General features: G+C 45.1%; 1 protein-coding gene across 20 annotated transcripts in view; it reads left to right on the forward strand.

Annotated features, from left to right (window-relative positions):
- NOL8 (nucleolar protein 8) overlaps positions 1 to 22,029 on the forward strand; it is a 1,066,580-nt gene that overhangs the window by 824,164 nt on the left and 220,387 nt on the right. For all 20 annotated transcript variants that reach the window (XM_069643873.1, XM_069643874.1, XM_069643889.1 and 17 more), the window contains one exon: positions 16,563 to 16,695. In XM_069643873.1, coding sequence (XP_069499974.1) covers positions 16,563 to 16,695 — 133 coding nt within the window. The remainder of the gene's footprint in view (positions 1 to 16,562; positions 16,696 to 22,029) is intronic.

Here is a 22,029-nt window from a genome sequence, read left to right on the forward strand (position 1 = left end):
TTCATATTGCTTCTTCCCCTCGTGTAGTAGAAGGAACATAGACCTCTTACACCTTCTCTCTTCTGTACTCGCTCACGTTGACTATAAGGCTCCCTCACGGCAGAAACAAAACAACCAGCGGGTCTTCGACGTGTTTGGGATTTTGGGTACACTGCACGTCACATTAGGGATAGAGTTACAATCACGCCCATGTCGACATCCCCTTTCGATCTCCGAAAGAAAGATGCAGTGCTCCGCGATTTCCACTAGATGTCGCACTATATGCACAGCATGTGAATCTAAGCAGATACAATCATCAGAAATGCTATTATAGTGAGTGATGCTTGCCATACTTTTTAAAGGCGCTACCAGCAACTTAAAGGTAAGTATAACCTAAGGCAGATTATTCTAGACCGGCTAACAGCAAGTCGGTGGAAGCAAGACCCAAGCATTACTTTTGGGAAAGGATTGCTATGGGGCAATACCGCGAGGATGGCTCAGTGGCAACACGCTCGCCTTGGAAGCAAGATGATGCGGAGCAGCACAGGTTCTGTCCCCGTGTCCATGCTTAGAAACCTCTGGGAATTAAGCGTGTTATAAATAACCAATTATACAGGCACTTCCAATTCACAGGTGAGTAACATAACCTTATATTTACTTTTCAGGCACAACACACATGCAAGGTAAGTTGGAACTTTTGTAACTGTGCACTCTGAGTTAGTTACCAACCAACTCTTTCACAGGTAAGTACTTTTAAACACTTGTTATACTTTTCAAGACAGAACCCTTTACTTATACAGTACTTCCCTATTCTATTGCATGAGTTCACTCATAAGCAGAAGATGGACCTTAGTGGTCTAGGAGCCTGCTGTAAGCATGGCGAGACAGGCTTCTGTTACAGGCAACAGTCAGAGTTCCAGTGGAAGACTGTTCAACCAGTAAGTATTTCACTTTAAAGTTAGTTAGGGTCCAGGGACTTAAGATAAGACACCGTAGGAGGATTCCAGCAATTCGCCTGGCTGAACTGGATGAGAGGACCCCCAATCAAAAGAACACCCCAAAGCTTTACAGAAATCACAAAAGCTTAAGGTAAGTAAATACCCCAGCCAAAAGAGTTGCAGCAAGAAGACTTCAGCATCGGCAACCAACAACCTGGTCGTTGAATTCCTTTATCATGAAGACAGAAGACAGGACACTGGAAAAGCTTTTGCAGCAGGGATTATGGGGAAGGCTTTAGGCAAGAGGATCTTCACATTGTTTAATCAGCACCGAAGAAGAGGTTGCTTGGATCGGCAGCCAAAAACCTGGTCGCTGAATTCCTTGTCATGAAGACGGAAGACAGGACTTTGGAAGGCTTTCTCAGCAGGGATCAACAAAGAAGGTTCCAGGCAAGAGTTTCTTCACAGCTGGATTCTGCTCTGCAGTTTTGGTGCCCTTTTCAGGAGCCAAAAGAAGACTGAATATCGATGATTTGGATTCTCCTCATTTGTAAGGTCCAGCACTCTGGTGACGGGACTTTTCGGACTCAATTCACATCTCTGGAGGTCCAGCAGGAGGTATTCGTAAGACCATGCACCGCACAATGGCTCGAGGTCCCAGAGTATTGAGTTATTGCAGCTGCGCAAGGTCGCAGCACAACGTGGGATGGCTCAAAATGCAGGTCGTCTTGTGTCGAGTGGATCTCACCAGGCTCTGGGCTGTCCTTTTCGGAATGCCCAGGTCGATTGGAAGGAAGTGTAACAGCAGGCTCTGGTTACACAGCAGGCTCTCTGGTTGCTGGAAATCGCTATGGCTGTCGTTTCTTCATCTTCCTCTTCGGTTTCAACTCTAGTGGTCGACTTGTCAGCAGCTTCCAGTTTCGTAGTTTTTATCAGGAATTACAGCACAGCTTCTGCATTCACTTCCATGCATTTTACAGCAAGTGGTGGTCTGGCTGTCGAATCAGGACAGCCAGACCCCCGCTGGGTGTTTGTTCCTTTCAGGCAAGGTGAAAGACAATGGGCTGCAGAGTTTTGGGCCCCTCCCTTGCTTCCTGCCTTTCCAAATACTCTGGAGCCTTGCCGGGGAATCCACAGGATTGCTGCCGAAGACAAAACAGTCACTGACGTTGTTCTCCCATAGAATGGCAGGGGAAGACCTCAGAAACAGCAAGCATACATGATATGGCGAGAAAAGAAGGAGCTCACAATTTTAGCAAAATGGTGGGCCTTGGTGGGCCTTCTGTGCATTACTGAGGCTGCGAGTAATGAAGACTAAAAAAGTAAGTACACTGTATCTCCCCAGCACTCCACATAAGGTGGGATATTCTGGCTCAAAATATAAAATGTAAAGGTGCATGAAAACCCCTATTTTTTGCTTGGGAACTGTCGTTCACCCAAGTACAAGTACATGACGGAGAAATTAACAGGGGAGCCCATAGGGGCAACCCAGCCTAAGCCAAAAATGAGTGGTCACCCATAAACAGAGTAACATACTGGGTGAGAGGGGAAAAATATTCCCCTTTACCTAGGTACAAGCTCAAATAGTTACCTAGTCAAAGCACAAGTTCTGGGGTTGACACAGGTCAGGAAGATTTATCATTGATATGAAATTCTTACTTAACAGATGTCTCGAGCTACGATTATGGTGTGCTGAAGAGGAGGGACTGCTGTCGTCCATTAAGATCAAGTTGGCTCAGTTCTCCTCTTTGGCCAATAGGGAGATTGAGTTTCTGTCAGCCCGAAGAAGGCTCGTAAATATGAGAGCAGATGTATTTTGCTCAATTATTGCGTCCTGAAGGTGGCACTCCTAGCGTGCCCGTTCTAAGGGACACAAAGGGGAAATTGATTTCGTACCTGGGATCCATAGTCAACACCTTCCTCCCCTACTATGAGAATCTATATATCAAGGAGGAAACCTTCTCTACAGATTTGCAAAATTACCTGGGAGACATTCCGTTGCGCATGTTGGGTCAGAATGTGTTGGACCTTCTTAACATCACGATTACAACCAAGGATATAATGTACGCAATATCAGCTATTCTCTCTTAACCCTGAGTCACCTGGCTCAGATTTTATCACTGCTGAAATCTTTAAAGAGTTTGGTTCCAGTGTCACTCCACGTTTGTTACAGATGTGGCAGGAATTGCTACAATCTGGGTCCCTTTCCCCCCACGATGCATGAGGCTGCGGTCTCGTTGATCTTGAAGCCTGGCCAATTGTGCTTCTTATAGAACCATCTCCCTGATAAACCTAGACACCAAGAGTTTTCTAAAACATTGGCTGACCGGCTCCTGCCTCTTGTATTGTTATTGTACTATCTGGACCAATCCGGCTGAAGCCACTATGTTAAATCTTAGGCAGTTGTTTGCCACCATTGCTCAAGTTGGACGCTGTTAAAAGCGTTATATTCTGTGTCTTGTGACTACCTATTTGCTGTTCTGGAAAAGATGGGTTTTACAGTCTATTACTTGCGCTGTGTGAATTTTCTCTACTCTGGGTCCAGTGCGAGGATTGGCCTCTTTGACAAATGCTCCTCCTCCTCCTTTTTTTACTAGAGCGGGGACAAGGCAAGGGTGTTAATCGCCTTTAGTTTTCGCCTTGGCGATGGAACGGCTGGCGATTCGTCTCTGTATTAGGCATTGTTGATGCGGACTGGCATTGGGTGGGGTGAGGGAACTGGTATCTCCGATATTGTAGTGTATGTTAAAGTCCCACGGGTAACCTGGTACCTCTTATGTGCGAAAATAGAAAAACGTGAATAATTTTTGGGTTTACGAATAAACTGGTCTAAATCAATTCTTGAACTCCGAGAATTTGTAAAATTGGATTGTACAGGTGGAATCAAACATCAGAGAAATAATTGGGTATTACCATAAACCGAGCACCCACCTCTCTTTTGAACGATAATCACTACCAGGGTCCAAAACGGAGGTGAGTTAGGAGCCATTAAGCTCCTGCTTCTAGCCTAAGAGAGCCTGGTTAACTTGAAAACAGCTACAGTAGCTACTTTTGGCTCCTTGGTTCAACTGGTACCTTTCAAACATGCATATTTGAAATTAACTTTGAGTATTTTATAATGCTAATAAAGAAGCATTAGGACACATCTGCTACATATTTAAACATAGTGAATCATACATAATGGACAAAAAGTTAGTGTGCATCTCATGTAGACATTAGATTTGCAGTTATCTGGGTACTTGCTGCTGGTCCTGCAGCAGTAGCTACTAACTACTGGGTTATGCCTGACACCCAGGAGGTGGTTTTAGCTCCTGGTCATCGAATCTTAATTTGGAACCTTGCACTACGCATACCTAACAATCCTTTGACGTAAAATTGAGAGATCGACTGCACTTCCCATGTCAGTTTATGGTCGTCTTGCAGTTATCAAGATGGTGGTGGTTCCCAAGCTGCTCTTATTTTTTTTTCACAACTGGATTGCCTGGCCCGTTAATACGTGTTTTAAACAATTATGATCACCTTTGGTAGGCCTGACTTGGCACCTGAAACAGACATTGATCAAGTGGGAAACTCCGACCCGTACCTATGCACAAGGTGGTGGGCTTTTTACTCCCGACATGGAACTTAATTTCTTTAGTCGCACACACACTTTTTGTGTCATAGTGGATGCCGGGAGCACCACCGTTTCCCCATCTCAGGATTGAAAGGATGTCCGTCCAACTGCACTACCTGCAAGATGCCTCAAATCCTGCGCCAGCACATACAAATCTTGGCGTGGGTTGTCTGGCTAGTATTTTGGAAAAAAAAACTCAATTAGTTCTGTTGCTTTCCAATTTATATTTAAGATTACAAATTGACAATTTCCTTAAATTTGTCTGTATTAACTTCATTCAAATATTATTGTTGGTTGCCCTTCCCCGATGATTTCAAATAATTGTCCACAAAGAATAATTTGTGTCTGTAGTGAGTTAGCTGTTAATTTGTTGAAAATATGTTCTTGAGTGGTTACCTCTGGCCCTCTACACGTGTTTCACCACTCCCATTTAGTGGCTCGTCAGGAGGGATTGTGTAGTTGCTTCAAATTATGGAGGTTTACTTTTTCTTTTTTGACATGAATTTCTTATACGTCATAGTTTTAATGTCTGTTGAAAAGTATACATAATACATATGTTAGACTCTTGTGGGGGGTATAGAGTAAGATCAACTAGTACATATTAGTGGTAGAGAAGTGAAAAGAAAAAAGGTGAAAAAAGGTTGACCATACTGACCCACAGTGCCTTTTGACTATGGTTGATACAGATGGATGTAAATTTGATCCCATATCCAGAACAGTGCCTGTGTGGAGAAGGCTATATCAGCGCCTGGGTTATACAGTTTCCATACATGCCAGAATTGTGTCTATGGGGATGGCAGGACTTGGCTCCAACTTGTGATGAAGCGTTTGTCTGGATCTGATCTAAGCAAGGGGTGCTGTATATGTACGACCTGTATCCTGCTCATTGTCCACACAGTTTCCATTAAAACCCTCAAAACCTCCTTGTTAGTGGGTTTACAACTTAGATTTAGCCTGAACCACACAAGGGTTTGATAGAATGGCGAGCAGCCACACTTAATCTAGGGAGGGAGGAGGGCTGTAGTGAGGTACTAAGAACTCGGAGCATACACTTAGTCAAAGAAAACACTTATACACTTAAAAGTGATTGTGACATAGTGGTCCCATCACAAAGAATAACACAGACTCTTAAAGAAAGTCCCAGGGTATTAATTGAAATACAAGTGGTCAAAATGTCTATGTATAGAAAAGTTCTTCGGAGGTATTGGTATTTTTGTGGAACTGGCGCTAGGTCTCTCTCTCTCTCACTCGCCCCGCTCTGCCATTGGTTCCTACCTCCCTAACCCAGACGTCCCCATCAGAGTGTTAGTAGGACTAGGATCAGTAACCCCCATCTGTCTTTTTCTCTTTCTCACTTCAGGTGTTTTTCATAAATTGCCAGCTATCTGACTCCCTAGGGATCTTTTACCTCTCCCTTGCCTATTCCTGCTTCGTATTCTCACAGAGTAATGACCAGTGCCTGCATTCGCCCTGTGTCATATTTTCTCTATGCATACACTTGCACCTGTGCCCGATTCCTTTTTCAATCTTTCACCACCCACTGCCTTACTTACCCTCTAGTCTCTCACTCCTGCTTCTCCACCTCCACCCTTCGTTCTTACTTCCCTCCCCACTCATTACTGCCCCTCGTGTTTCAAGCTCTCTTACTCTATGCCAATAGTTACTCCTGTACTCCCACTCCCTGTCACTCTCCCACTCTCTCCATCCTCCTCTCTCTAAGCTCCCATGGATTTTGTATCCTGCTCACCCCTCTGTCTAGCCCCCGGTCTACCCAACAGAGCCACACAGGGATATGGTGGACTGCTCACCCCTCTACTACTGACTACCACTCTACTACTTATTCCCTTCACTCGCTACTCCCAACACCTACTATCTTTACTCCCAACTACTACTACTACCAGTCCACTCGGCTACTTTTACTCCTCTTCTACCTCTCCTACTCACACCTTCCCCTCTCTTAAACAAACACTCCACAGACCCCCACCTTTATAATAGCCTCTGCACTCCTTTCACTCTTGCCTCCAGTGGTCTCTCAGAAATCCTCCACTGCCTCCTATCCTCACCCAACTAACCCACACTTGCACACACCACCTTAAATACTCCATGCCCTCCCTGGATTGGCAACTTACCCTGTCCAATCACTTAACTGGTTCAAAGGGGTCTGAAGGGGAAAGCCATGTGAGGGCTTAAAATGGATAAAACCTGCCCCTTTTACCAGCTGTATTTTGAACCTGGAAGCTGTACTGGCTCCCATAGACCTGTTGCCCTCTCAGGTCTCCCTCTCCTATTGCCATAACCCTATGTGGTGGGTTGGTGGTTTCACTATGGACCCCATTCAGGCCTTTATTTAAACAATATCATTTTCCCTGGTAGGTCCCTGTGAGTGCAGGCATCAGCAGACAGTCTGCTTGCACCGGGGTTCATGCAGCACCCCTTGGTTTTCTGTCGACCAGTGTTGTTGTGCTTGCGGCACCTCTTGACAGGGATGCCGCTGCAGTCTCTGGCATCTCTCTGGAGGTGACAGGGCTCTCCCTGGCCCCGCAGCAAGCGTTTACTGCTTCCTGGGGTGGCTGCCCCACTTCAGCTACGGCCTGAAGGCCGTCATCTCTGCTGGTAAGGAGTGGTGGGGAGGGGAAAAACAAAGAGCTGATGGCTGGAAGGTTTAGAGCGAATCTTAACCACTGGCGTTGCTCTGGGCGACCCTCCAGACCACCATTCTTCGCCTGCCAAGCCATTACAGAAGGGGAAAGACCATATGCAAATCAGGCTTTGTCCCACCCCAAAAGGGGCAGTCCAGCCCGAACTGCCAGGTCACATCCCTTCTGCACGAGACCACAAGCATCCCCAAACATGTTTCAGCCTTGTTGGGCCTCATCAGTGAGGAGTAGCTTGGGTCTCTAGGCCCAGCAGGCACGGGACCCAATCTGGGCATACCCGCCCCACTCGGGGTGACAAAGCAAAAACAAAGAGGTGATGGATTCATTCAGAACCTTCCACCCATCACTTTTGTGGTCAGTGGTGCGGAGGGGGCCTGCCTGCCACACATTTTTGTGCTGGGGTGGGTCTCCCCCACCCCCGTTGACAGAGCCACAATGCTGGCCCTTTCACATAATATAAACAATAGCTTTTTAATATATACACCAAGGTAACTTTCAAGTAAGTATTATAACACAGTAAATCAATAGAGGAACACTTGCAATATTCTTTGGGTTGTAAACCACAGTTATAGTCACATTAGAATAGCTTTTTCAGAAACAAATCACATAGTGAAACCATCTGAAACCTATAGGCAAACTTTTCCAAACTCATACTACTTTTAGTAACTTTATTCAAGGCTGTCTTAAAGGGTCTATACCTATCTTATGAGAGTCTCACAATATTCAGAGGGGACATTGGGCAAACAGTGACCAGGGGTTGGGCAGAAAAGGCAGGAAAACAGAGTACAAGGTTCAGAGTCGCAGAGTCCAACAGGATCTCTTCTTGGTTTTGCAGGTAAGTAAAGGTTAGGTTTCGCAAGTCAAGGAAATTAGGATGTGTCCCTGAATTGTTACCCCAAGGATCAATGTGTTAAGGCAGGATTAGAGTACAATGGGTTGTCCACCCCGATCCATGGTTCAAGCAAGCAGACTCCAAATACGTTTTTACCAGGAGCAGGACAGTACCTTCAAGTGAAGTAGCAGTTGCTTCAGGACGATTCCAGTGGTGAGGTGACAGCAGACCTTGTCACAGGTTTCTTGGTCTTAGTGATGGAAGAAAGTGATGTTGGTGGATCTGACGACAGCTCTCATGCAGACAGATGCCCAGCAAAGGATCGTTGATCTTCTGGCTTGTTGGTGCCCCTTTTTATACTTGGGTGAAGGATTGTTGTCGCAGTGGTAGACTCTTCTCCTTTTCTCTGTCCTAGTCTCTGGTGAGGGAACTTGGGGGAGCTGGTTTGAGTCACTGCAGGCTTAAGGGGATGTCCACAAAGTTCCAGGCGAAACAGTGCTTTAAGCGACGATGCACAGCGATGCAGCACAGGTCTCCGGGTAATGGTGATTTGCAGGCTGTGAATGTCACAGCTTTTCAAGGTATGGAGTAAACTGTGATTTCTTTTGGGACCGGTTAGGCCCAACAGTCCAAGGGAGGAAGTAGTCTTGTTCGGATCTTCCTTGTCACTTAGATATTGTGGTTGGGACAGCAGAAGTTACACAGCAGGCTCAGGCAGTTGCTGAAAGTTGCTGGTGGTGTTCATCTTCGTTCTTTTGGTTTTGAATCATCTGTTCCATCATGACTGAGAATTTCAGTCCAGGACCTCAGAATGTATCCAAGAACACTGACTCAGTCCACCAATCATGCTCCATGCACCATTCAAGCATGGAGGGAGGTTGTCCAATGGGGACAGCCAGCCTCCCAGGCTGCACTGGTTTCAGTCAGGGACAATGCAGGACAAAGGACAGGGGAGTTTTGGTTGCCTCCCCAGTTCTGTCCTGCCAGTCACTCAAAGACCCTTAGTGGGCTTTCCTTGGGAAGCCCGACAAAGAAACCAGAGAATACTCCCCCACCCAGAAAGGTAGAAGAAAGGACAAGTCATCTTGTTGAGGACTTAAAAATGTACAGCCACCATTTTGGGTAAATGGTGTCCCTTGTGTCCCCTACCGCAGCTGCGAAGACAGCCTGTGATGTCAAAAGTCCACAAAAGCTCATGCAAAAAGGTACACTGCCACCAGCCTGAACCGAGAGCTTGTCACAGCAATCAAAAAGTTACTGGAGTGTCGAGAAAAGGGATACATTGGATCCCCTCAACACTCCACATAAGGTGGGATGTGCTGATTCGCAATAGAAAATACAGGTAGAATAAAAAGTATCCCCCTGCATTGGTAACTGAATTAACCAAGGGAAAACAAAGAAACACTAATGTGGAAGTTCTAGGAGCTCCCAGCAACACTGCACAGAAAGTGCTGCGTGCTGCTTTAGTAAAATGTAGATGCCAGCAAAGTTGGAGGAAAGCATGACTGCAAAAAGAAATACCAAAGAGAGATACAGAAAGGGTTACCAAAAGCAGGGTAAAAGAATAATTGAGTGTGGGAAAAGGATCCCACTCACTCATGAGAACTAGTCAAAAATCAGGTGGTCCAACAAAAAGTGCTGGGGACTCGCAGGTGGAGAGAATTTCATTTCAGACAAATAGGGAAATCTTCTCTAACACTCCTACATCACTGTATGTTGTGAACTCGGCTGGATCTAGGAGAATTGTTTCTGTCATCTATCGAATGAACGAATAGACCGCCAATAGACCGCCTCTTGGGCAATTTCCCAAGTAAACTGAAATTGGTAAGGAATCTAGGTAGGCAATTGGACGACCAGCTGTGGATGTTTCTACCGGTTTATACACGGATGGTCGCCTTGAATACCAGAATCAAGTTAATACAGTGGATCGGTAACCCCAGCTCATCAAATGAAGTTTGATGATACTGTTGATGGAAAATGTCCGAAATGTCAGAGGGAAGAAGCTGACTTTATTCATGATTTGGTCATGGCCCGCTGAAGCACAATTTCAGGGACATGTTGTTGCTATGGTATCTCACATATGTACTATAGGTATACCTAAAAATCCTATGTGCTCTTATTTGATAGACTGCAAGATCTCTCCTGAGATTATAGTACATTGTTGCAATGTGCATGATAATTGCTAAATGTTGTGTACTTCTACACTGGACGAGCTTTACCTCTGCCCCCGGAATATCTGTTAGATTAGATTTCCTTTCTTGTGTGAAGTCTCCACTCTGTGAGTCACCTAGCAGTGTTTTGCTGGACACCTGGATTTTTTGCGAATTTAATGGGAACCTTTTTCCCCCCACTCGCTCTCCTTTTTACTATCGGTATGGAACCTTTTTGACCACTTTTTGGTCACCCTATTTGGAGTCATGCTTTCCTTCAACTTTTTGGCATCTACAATTTCCTAAAGCAGCACACACTGCTGCAGCACTCCTTACAGGGGTTCGACCAGATGCGGGAAAGCCGGTTTCAGGGACGGTTACCTTTGCACGGCGACAGGACCCGTCGATTGCAGGGAGCTTAGATTTCACAGGAGGACCTCTTGTCGGACGAGCTGAAGAGCCCTGCATTTCCGGGCCGAAACTCAGAACGGCAGCGCTTGTTTCGCAGTAGCCTAATCTGGAGCTGGTCAGTCCACAGAGGGCTCCTACTTGCTTAGGTACCAGAAGACCCCGGGTCCAGTTGTTCCCGCTGGTCCAGAAGGTTGAAGCACCAATGAGCATCTTTGGAGATCAGTAGCTGTTCGGTAAGAATTTGTGCAGTCACGCTGTGTGAGACTGCACAACACATCTGCTTGGTATTAGGTAACTCACCTTTTGGTATAGGTCTGTACTACACAAGTTAGTAGTGTGACTGAGCATCCAGGCCTATCTCAAGAGGGGTAAATGTGAGCTTTAGAGCTGTACAAATGAAATTGGTAAATACAAGTAACCAAGGAACACTTACATACAAGGTTTCAGTTATAAATCATTATTTATTTAATGAACATCAAGTTTTAAATAAGCATTCTTTAAAAAGGCAATTTGTGTAACAATGTAAATATACTTTTCAGAATCAAAACAAGTTAGTGGATAATCATTGCATATGCTTCTTACACAATGACTACACCCTGAGGTGACTTTAATCACAAGGACAGTAATGGCATTTATATATCACACTAGTTATACTTTGCAGATTCTGGGGTTGCAGAAAGGAAAGGTTAGGCAAGGAAAAAAAGTTACACTTTCTCATTATATGCAAGGACAACTAAATCTTCCAATGAAATTTAGATAAGCCTTTCCCAGCAGTAACAGTATTCACTAAGCTACCACCTGTGAGGGACACACAGTATCAGTCAATGGACTAGAAGAGTCTTCAGGGAGCCAGGGCAGCCGAAGTCAATTGGGACACAGTCTAGGGATCTGTTGCACTTCTTAGATCAAAGTCTTGCACAAAGTTAGAGAGTTTGTAGAAAATCACTTGTGGGGTCACAAGTTGTTAAGCCTGTGAGAAGAGAGTTGAGATCAACTCTACAATGTAAGCCAATGCAATTCCCAACTGAGAAAAGCACAGCTAAAAAGGCAATAAGGTAAGTAACCCAAGCCTAAACAGTACCTCTGGTATGAAGACCCGCCTTCACATCCTGTCCTTGCAGACAAACTGGAGCCAGAGGCGGGCTTCAGGGCTGAAGCCTGCCAAAGGCAAGACAGAGGGCTCAAACCTGTCTCATCACACAATGGAAAACCCAAGAAGCACCTCACAAACAGAAAATGGTGAAAAAAAAGAAGACAGGGGCCATTTTGACAAAATGGTCACCCACAACTGCTGTACTGCAGCTGAGGGTTCATCCTGCGGTAGAAAAGCACAATGGTAGGAAAAAGTAAACCATTGCCACCAGCCATTTAAAGTAGTCGGGGTAACATAAAAATGTTAAATGGGAATTTAGGATAAGGGGCTACTATGCAACCCCCAGCACTCCACATAGGATCCTAGGACGAGAAAAGGTAAGTAAAGTCAATTTCACTTTACTATTCTAGGGAACTGTAGTTCACCAAGAAAAGGTATTTAAACCTTATGAGAAATCTAAAGGATCTCTCGGTGACACTGCACTGAAGGTGCTGTGTCACCATACAAATGCCTATGGAGTTCGTCAAGCTCCAAAAACAGTGAAAACGCACAAATCCAAATCAGGTAAAACACATGAGATAGTGCGAAAAAGGTCTAACTCACTCCAGGGTTAAAATTTAAATGTCATAGGTCCAGCAAAAGAGCTGGGGTCTCTGTGGTTGGAGGGAATTAGCACAGAAATGAGAATTCTCCCAACACACTTCGTCCCTCCCACCCCCCCAGACTAATGGACAGGAGGATTTAATCGACTCCTGAATGAATCTCCTATTCCAGTCGGTCATACTTTCTGGCGAAACCATCAGCATTTTGTTGTTTACAACCTGACCTGTGTTCTATGGTAAAATCAAACCCTTGGAGGCTGATTGACCATCTCAACAATTTTGAATTCTTCCCCTTCATCTGCATTAACCATCTCAGGGGCTGGTGGTCTGTCTGAATAATGAAAGTAGAACCATACAAGTATGAACTAAACTTCTTCAGAGACCACACAATGGCAAAACATTCACGTTCTTTGGTTGCCCACCTTGTCTCACGGTCCTTCAGCTTCCTGCTGATGAAGCAGATGGGGCGTTCCCTGCCTTTCCCATCCAGTTGGCTCAAAACTGCATATATCCCTGAATTAGAAGCCTCTGTCTTTACAATGAAGGATTGGTTATAATCGGGAGCTCTCAAGACTGGTGCTTGACAAAGGGCTTTCTTCAGTCCTTCAAAGGCCTTTTTGCACTCCTAATTCCACATGACCACCTTGGGGAATTTGGGTGAGGAGATCACATTTAAGGGAGAAGCTATGGTTCCAAAGTTCTCAATGAAGTTTCTGTAACCCAATGAGACCTAGGAAGGCTCTCACTCTTGTCTTTAGTAGGGGTGGCCCAGTCTTGTACAGCTTGTACTTTGCTAGGCAATGGCCTAATTTCACCTCCTCCTACCTCATGCCCTTGGTAGACCACTTTAATCTGACCTATTTGACATTTACTAGCATTTATGGTCACATGGGCCTATTCCAGAGCCTGCAGAACATATCCTAGGTGGTGAAGATGCTCTTCCCAAGTGGGGCTGAACATGGCAATGTCATCGAAGTATGCCATGCAGAAGTCCCCTTACCCATTCAGAACTTGATTCGCGGTCCTCTGAAATGTAGCGGGTGCATTCTTACATCCAAAAGGCATAACCTTGAACTGGTATAAGAGCCGCCTGGGTGGAGAATACAGTTTTCTCCTTGGCATGGTCTGTCAGAGCTATTTGCCAATAGCCTGAGGTCAGGTCAGATGTGCTGAGGAGCTTGGCTGAACCAAGTTTGTCCACCAACTAATCTGTCCTGGGTAAAGGATGGACATCAGTCGTGGTGACTGCATTTAGAGCTCTCTAGTCCACGCGGAATCTCAACTCTTTGGTTCCTGCCTTTGGTATTAGTACAACTGGACTAGCCCAAGGACTGGTAGATGCCTCAACCCCAAGGTCAAGCATCTTCTCGACCTCCTCCTTTATATGAGTTCTGACATTCTGTAACCTCTGCTTTTGACAGGGGGACTGTCACCAGTGAGGATATAATGCTGTCCCCAAGGGATCTAGCCTGTTGTCAGTGAAAAAAAGGAGGCAAGCTGATTCAACAGATCCTTGAACACCTCCTGTTGTTGCAGAGTCAATCTGAAGAGAGTTTTACTCCTTCAATTGTCTCATCTGAAGGTTGTCCCCTGAGATCATCAGGGAGAGGCTCACTCTCCTCCTCCTCCTGATCAAAGGCTACGAGCAAAGCTCCTAGTTCTGTTCTGGAAACATAAGCCTTCAGATGGTTAGTGTGATAGACGGTAGGGGCAAGGGTGTTGCTAGGGCTGGAAAAGACCCGGGGCTACGCTAATGTCGGGAGTGGGGGCTAGCTGGCCTTTTTGTTGCAGCTCCGGGGATTCTATCTGGGGCTACAACCAAAACGCCAGGGGCTATAGCCCCTCTTAGTACCCCCCCCCACCCTCCCTAGCAACGCCTCTTGGTAGGGGCCTCCTTGGGGTTGCCCAAGTCCACTAAATAGTTGACCTCTCCAAGTTTACTTAGAACCTTGGAGGGTCTAATCCACTTGTCCTGTAAGGCCCTCTGCCTTGTAGGTACCATAAACAATACAGGCTGGTCTGGAGTAAACGCTACCATGTTGGCCTTCTGGTCATGCCAATGCTTGACCAGAGCCTGACATGCTTTCGGGTTTTCTGAAGCTTCTGTCATCGGTGCCATCCTCTTTCTGAGGCCCAGCACATAGACATGATAATTCTCCCCAACAGTAGCCAGACAGGGCTCCACCAGGACACCAGCAAGCAGTGGTTGGCACACCTCTTCATGGATCGTACACTGGTGTTCCACATTCTTCTCAGCTATGACAGGCTATCACAGCTAGGTTCAGATCTGCTGGAATGGCTGCAGGACAACTCTTCTTATCCCAAAGTCAGGTGAGGGATCAGACTCAGTCCTTCAATTGTTAGTCCAATAAGAGGCCACTTTGAGTTTCACTCAAGCATGCACACTAGACTCAATATGTGGATTGGGACCAGACAGTCCCAGTCCACTTCCTGGGACCCCACTCACATGGTATAGACTAGTCCGCGAAAAGCACATTTTTCCCGGGCAAGTGCATGACCATAAAAGCAAATTCCTGACCTGGTAGGGCAAGAATAAGGCCACAGGATAAGATGACCAAGGAACAAACGAAAAACCGTGTGACGCTGCCATGTTGGGACACTAGCCACTGTTAGTAGCCAAATGTGATAAAGCCAGTAAGGCTAAAGAAAAATACAGTAAAAAGTATTAAAAAGTTACTGCTGCTACCAGGTTGTCCTTAAGCTCATCTTATGTAGCCAACATATCCCTTTGAGTGTGTAGTCTAGGGCCATCCAAAAGAAACCCCATTGCACTGCATTGGAAGATGCATTGTGCAATGTTAAAAAGTTAGCCAAAAAGGAAAAGTCAAAAGGGAAACATAGTTTCAGGACTAGTCAGTTTCCCCAAAACATATGTGTAAATGCCCTGTGGAGTAAAGCTGAAGGCTTCACTTCACTGTAAAAAAAAGTCATTACATGGTGAAAAACCAAAACAAAAGGTTTGGGGATCCATAGAATATGGAGAGAAAGTTGCTAAAAAGAGAAAACCTAACACCGGGCCAATCACTTCAATGGATGTTGGTCCCATGCAGAAGTAGTCAACGGGTGGCTCTTCTTTAAGGGATTCTTGGCTCCCAAGGTAGATCTTCATAGTGACTGCAGGAGTCGTCCTCTTATGCAAAACTGGAGCTGAAAGCAAGCCCAAGCCTACCAATGGAAATAATCTGCACCATTCAAACAGCCAGTAGTTCCCCAATCAAGGACAACTACTGGTTTCACATACACCACAGCAGCAGCCTTTCTGGCACCAGGGCAGGGGTGTGCACTGGAACAAGACTGTTCCAGCCCCCTTCCTTAGCCACATACACACACACACACACAAATGCTCACTAGCAACAAAACCAGCAGCGTTCTTGGGCAAGTGCATGACCTTATATGGAATTAACTGATCTGGGAAGGCAGGAAGAGGACCAAACGGCAATATAGCCAAAGAACAGACCTCTTGTAGCATGCCCATTTTAGGACACTAAGCACATTTAGTAGCTATAATAAACACGAATATGCATATAAACAATAAAGCAAAATCTGTACGAATGTAACTACTGCCACCAGCTTGTATTTAGGCAAATATAAAAGTAACCAAAAATCCTAAGTGTACAACGATGGGAAGGTAGAAAAGTATCCCCATTGTACTGCAACGTAAGGTGCTGTTGGCAATTTAAAAATTCAAGAATTCAGAAGGGAAACAGTTTACCAGTGCTGTTAGTCTGAGGAACTAGTCAGTTTCCCTATAACAAATGAGCAAAAAGGCAAGGCAAGGGAAGTGAAGCTGACGGCTTTACTTACCTTCAAAAAGTCAGGTCAGGATAAAAAAAGCAAAAAGAAAGGTGTTCCATAGAAAACTAGGGAGCGAGTTGCAAAATGAAAATATTTCATAACTCACGTATGGTGTTGAAAGTGGTTTGAAAATAAAAAGTTCTGATGCATGGATAAAAACGTAAAATAGTGTTAGTCCATGGTCTGTGCATTACAAGAGATTAAGGTCATTTACAATTCCCTAGAGTTTGCATGTTTACTTTGCTTTATTTAAATATTGTAAATAGGTGCCTATAATTTCTTATTGGCTGTGAGTCCTTGATAACTTACAGGCAGTGTCGATGTGAAAGAAGATATTTTCACAGCTCTTGGAAGCCGACTGCCATTTAGCACTTTGATGAAGGACTAAATCAGAAAATTAAACGTACACCATTGGTTTTAATTTTTGCAGCACTTCCACACAAGAATAACCATTGAGTGCTTTTTTTGCAGAACCTTACAAGATGGAAGTGATTAAACCGACCAAATTGGCATGGCAGCAAGATAAGCGATTCCAGGACAGTAGTGACGAAGATGAGAAAGAGGAGGATCAGACCGTACCTCAGAACGTTGATACCAAAGTGAGGTAAGGTTCTTAAATGAGCAATTGATAATCAAATGGGATGTCCAACAGTGTTTCCTTATGTGAAACTATAGAGTATTGAAATATCTGGGGGATTTAATTTGTGGCGTTAACAAATTGTTTCACCTAAACGTTTCCTTCTGTAAAGGCTGGCAATTGCAAAGGTGTTCAAGGATGCATGTTGGAGCAGAGTGAGTGTGTGAATGACAGGTAGATAACCTGTGGTCATAAATCCACAGATCTCGGGAGGATAGCTCAGGAGCAACGTGCTCGCCTTGGAAATAAGACAACGCAGAGCAACACAGGTTTGATCCCCGGGTCGTTGCTTAGAAACCTCTGGGTATAAAGCGCGTTATAAATATCCAATTATTATACATGTCTCTGCAACTCTTGTGATTTTTCCTCAACTGATTTACCAACCGTTTCCCGTGATAAGTCCTTCTGCAATGCCTCATTATAGACTCAAATTCCTAAAAAGGCATGGTCAATTCCTAAACCGTAAAGTCTCCCCTGCTTCCGATAAACCTTGCTGCCCTGTGTCTACTTGGACCACACAGAAAGGTGTGAAGTAGTAGATACTGGGAAAACTGGTAATCAGTAGAATACATGGCCTCCTGTTGCTCTCTGAGACAAAGAACCTCATTGCACGTAAAACAAGCATCTGCAAAGTAACGTTCTGATTCCGAGCAGTCCATCTCTTATCTAAAGTGCCTTTCATTGATTCAGCTTCTCTGGCAACAAAGGTGTGTTTCAGGGCATCGGCCAGCGACATCATTCCCCAGCTTTATTTATGTATGTTGTACTTCAGTGTGCTTTTATGCAAGGTTCTAAACACACTAAAAAAAAGCAGGCATGTTAATGTGATCTATTAGTTGAGCAGATATCAATGGTTAATAGTAATTTCAAAATGTGTTGGTAGATTCTTGCTTGCTGTGCTCCACCGTTGTCACGCTCTTGATTCCAGACTTAAATCGTGGAATGTACTCTCGGCCATATTCTCCTGCAGCATTCATGAATTTCACGAAGAGAAAAATACCAAAATGGAATATTGCATTCCTGTTTTCCGTAGCCCCATGCCCAGGTGTCTGTCTTCTGCATGGCATTTATCCTGATGGAACTGTTTTTCAATGTGTAGCACTTTAAGGAATGCCAACGGTCTCATACGGAAGGTTCCTCCGAAATAACCTATTAACACCCTAAGATTGTTAAGAAATGTTCTCTTTTTGCAGCTTTCCCATCTACTTCAGCAGGACCCCCAGCATATCTGCTTCATATTTGGTGACCCTTACCTGATTTTTGGGAGGTCTTTTTAAACTTCAATTTGTGGCTTGCCTTACTTCCTTTTGGGGTCACAGGTTAGTCCTTAAGGCTACCAGTGCAGTTAAGTCTGTAGCATTACCACCTCCAGTAAGGAAAGTAGTGCAGACCTTTTTTTCCCATTCTATTTGGTCTATGGGTATTTTTCTCATAGCGAACGCCAGACAAGCTTGTGGCAGTTGTCCTTTATTTTGGTGTTTTGTGTGCACTTCTGTGTACCTTTTATTGCATTACAGCATGGAAGCCATTTGGGAACTACATTTCTCAAAATAGCTGGCCATATTATTTCAGCCCTGTTTTTGTGCTTGACCTGGCTTTTGACCATCGCCAATATCGCCATATGTGGGCATCCTCTTTGCAGGCTATAGCCAGAGCATGATAAGTAGCCTTTTGCATACATCAGAAAAATTCAGGATGGCTGCGACTCAAGTGCACATTCTTTATCTTGTGTGAGGCCACGGTCACAGCTGATCTGGCTGTCCGTGAGTGGACAGCCGTCCAGAATTTGAATATTGCACATCGCTTGATGGATGGTCTGAGGTACACTCAGCCCAGCATTTTGTATACATCCCCATTTAAGATGGGCATATATTGGCTTGTTAAATGGCCTCTAATAATGTGTTCAGATTTGACACCTCATAATATGATATCTAAACATCAATCCCTCTCAGTTGTGTGTATGATATAAACAATACGTTTGCACAAATATTTTTGTAAGCATCTCGACAGTTTGAAACTGTGCTATAGCCTTTTTGAATATTAGAATTTTGTCTGGGGTCTCACAATATGGCAGCTGCTTTGCTTTAAACAATTGTTTTGTTCTGCTGTAATGAATGCACAAACGCACATGTATAATCTTTATGTTTAGCGATTCTTTCAAAGAAGCATGGTCTCAACTAGGTTGTTCACTACAAAGAAAATAACTGTAAATTCGAATAGCGTGACAAGACCCCCGAGTTTGAATGTTGCCAGTGCCTTCATAAGTGGACTAGGGTCCCCCATCCCAGCACTTTGTTTCTCTGGAGAGAGGAGGATATGGAGCCATTCTTCAGTTGACCATTGGAGACCAGGATCCAAAGCAAGAGAGTCGCCAGAGGGACACTGGAATATAGCTATGCAATTTTCAGATTGCCCCACCCCCTGTTATAAAGGGTCCTGAGCCTGTAGCTGCCATCCACCATTCGAAGAGAGGACGTCTCCTCGTGCCTGGATCACACACAACCTGATGCTGTGTGAAACTAGCAGTGCATCCTCCTCATGGGCCCTGGAAATGTATACTCTCTGTCAAGAAGTGTGGTCTAGCTGGAGTCTTAATCCAGAGGTCCTGAGTTGTCATCCCTGTAGAGACCCCATGTACGGTCATCACATCTGTGGTGTCCTGAGGGTCTTCCAATGTGAAGGGTGTTAATGCAGATGTTCTCCATCTTTTTCCATCTGGTGTCTGGTGATCCTAGAACAGTTTGGTCACTGACGGAGACTGGAACCACCAAATCCCCAGACCTAACTGTCAAAGTTGTCTTCTGAAGAACACTGCACATGTGAATGGCCCTGAATTACCTGAAGTCATTTTTGTTCTGATCTTGGAATGAGCATCTGGGTTGCATACCTGTTTCCCCTCTGTGCCCATTCGCTGGGTGTAATAACTTTCCTAGCAGCTACCCTTGCTTTGCCTTTACTTGTGGAATATAGGTTTATGAATAGTGTCTGGAGTCCCGTAGAGGATTGGGATTGGTAGCTGCTCACTCATGAGACAGTATTCCCGTTTCTGAAGATTCTTATGCCACCTTCCATCATCCAGGCACTGGAGTGCCTCTCCTTCCTCAACCACTACACCTGCAGTGATTGGCCCAAATCTACATCTTACACCCAATAGAATAGCCGGCAGGCATGTGAGCGGGCACAGTCCCCCAAGGTCCTCAATCAAAGGCCCCTGTCTGTGCCTGTCCATAGCAACTCATGCTCCACGACCTCTCAGCCACATGGACCAGTTACCCAGCATGCAACCTGCCACCTCACAAACTTGTGCCTCTGGAACTTGGCTCTCCCATCAAGAATACCTGTGAGTCATGTCATTGTTATGCCTTTTTCACTAACTCACATAGCTGTTTAACCCAGGTGTGCCTATGCCATTCTGTGTTTCTATGTCTACTATAATCCCTTCTCCTTAATGCATTTCTGTGCTTTTTGGTAATATGAATCCTGCTGTGTTGCATCAACTCTTCACCCTGATTTCGCGTTGTATTTCTGCTTGCATTTGCACAAGGGCTTTGTCAAGTGCTGTTAGCTTAGCCTGGAAGAATATCAACGGAAGCTCTAACTTGGTACGGAATCCCTGCAAAACCAATATGGACATTTAAAGCCTTGTTTAGATAGTCGGCTATAGCCTTGCGTAGAAGGAAGAATTTATACTATTTTTCCCCTTTAGTTTCTTTAACAGTGATCTTCACTTTGGCTCCGCCCCCTTCCCAGAAGTCTCTACAAAAGGGATCACGCGCGTGTGTTTGCGCACGCGTATTTGCACAGGTGCTTTGTCAAGTGCTGTTAGCTGTTCGCTAGATCGCTCCAGCGACAGCAGCAAGCCCTCCTATTCCTCTTGCTCCAGCCCCCTGTCTTCTCTAGATAATATCAATGATGCTCGGCGCGGCTCCTGTGTGTACTCCTCTGAATGTAAATGACTCAACGACTGATGTTTAGGACCCGTAAACTACACACTGATTCTGTATATTACTTGAAAGTCAATTTACTGTTAGTACAGTCGTTTTTATTGATTGTCCCTACTACTGCTACTATTTTGACTGTTAAGGGCAACAAAATAACCAGTTCACGAGTATAATTCTTAATCTTATTACATCTAGTCCTCGCTTTAGCTCTAGTCCATTAATTGCACCTCACCACGATCATAGCTGCTGTTATTGCTTTCCGCTCATGTTGTCCATTGCCAGGCATAAAATTCGCCCACAGCTTAGCATATCTGTAGGTGAGATACCCGTCCCTGTAGTATGAACACCTTGTTTACCGATTACTTCTCTACTCTAATTCGGATTTTCCTTATCTTGTGAAGTGAGCCATCACGCTATTACATGTCTGACAGCATACACCCCGTAATATTAGCTGAAACAGAAAAGGCCCCCTATGAACAGAAACGAATGAGGCGGTGCCGTAAGGTCTGTCCCTCCACAATAATTACCCACTCTGATCCTCAGCCCAAAACTCGGAAACAAACAAATTACTTTTCCAAAATTCCTCCCCCTAGTAACGATGATGTGTTGCTAGCATCTCAGGCCTTGACAGCTGATCTCAATATTTCCCTCGGTTGTCTCGGGACAAAGCTGGTCAATAGTCTAATACTGCCCCCCTCCTTGATGCCCAAGAGTACCCTTGCCCCCTGAAAGTGTTACATTCTCACCCTCCAGTGATAACATGGCCCTTTCGAAGTGTTTAGTGCCCACAGTATCTGATGTACTGAATTCTAGTATTCCAGCTGACTCTTTGGATCTGCATGCTGCCACTAATCCAGCTCTAGTGACAACAGTTTTGATTAACTCGGCCACAGTGACCAATTCATCCATCCTCCTGGACACAATCTGCTCGACTTGACATCAACACCCACCGAAGTCGAATATCTGGGCCCGATCTCAACTGCTCCTCCCCCCCGACTGTCCTCGTCCCCTCCCCGCTCCTCTTCCCCTCACCGCTCCCAGCCTCAGCTAGTAAACCTCGACAGGGACCCAAATCTAAACCTGAAACTAATAGTGAGCCTCTTGGCAATTCCACCCTTGTTCCAACTGTCCCCCTCCGTTCGTCCATCCTTCACTCTCTCTCCCCCGTCCCACTTCACCCCCTCCCTCTCACCAACCTGCCTATGCCCTGTTTCCAGTCTAGTGATAATTCAGGTCTGAGAGACAGGACCCTGCCTCTTCCATATGTGGATTTGGAAACGTCAACTCGTATCGCTATGCCCAGTTCCCCAGTCCATGCCCTCCACCCCCAAATCTTGATGACACAACCTCCAGCATGTCA

The sequence above is a fragment of the Ambystoma mexicanum genome, chromosome 2p (genome assembly GCF_040938575.1).
Source record: "Ambystoma mexicanum isolate Mex_15411 chromosome 2p, UKY_AmexF1_1, whole genome shotgun sequence".
Lineage (NCBI taxonomy): Eukaryota > Metazoa > Chordata > Amphibia > Caudata > Ambystomatidae > Ambystoma > Ambystoma mexicanum.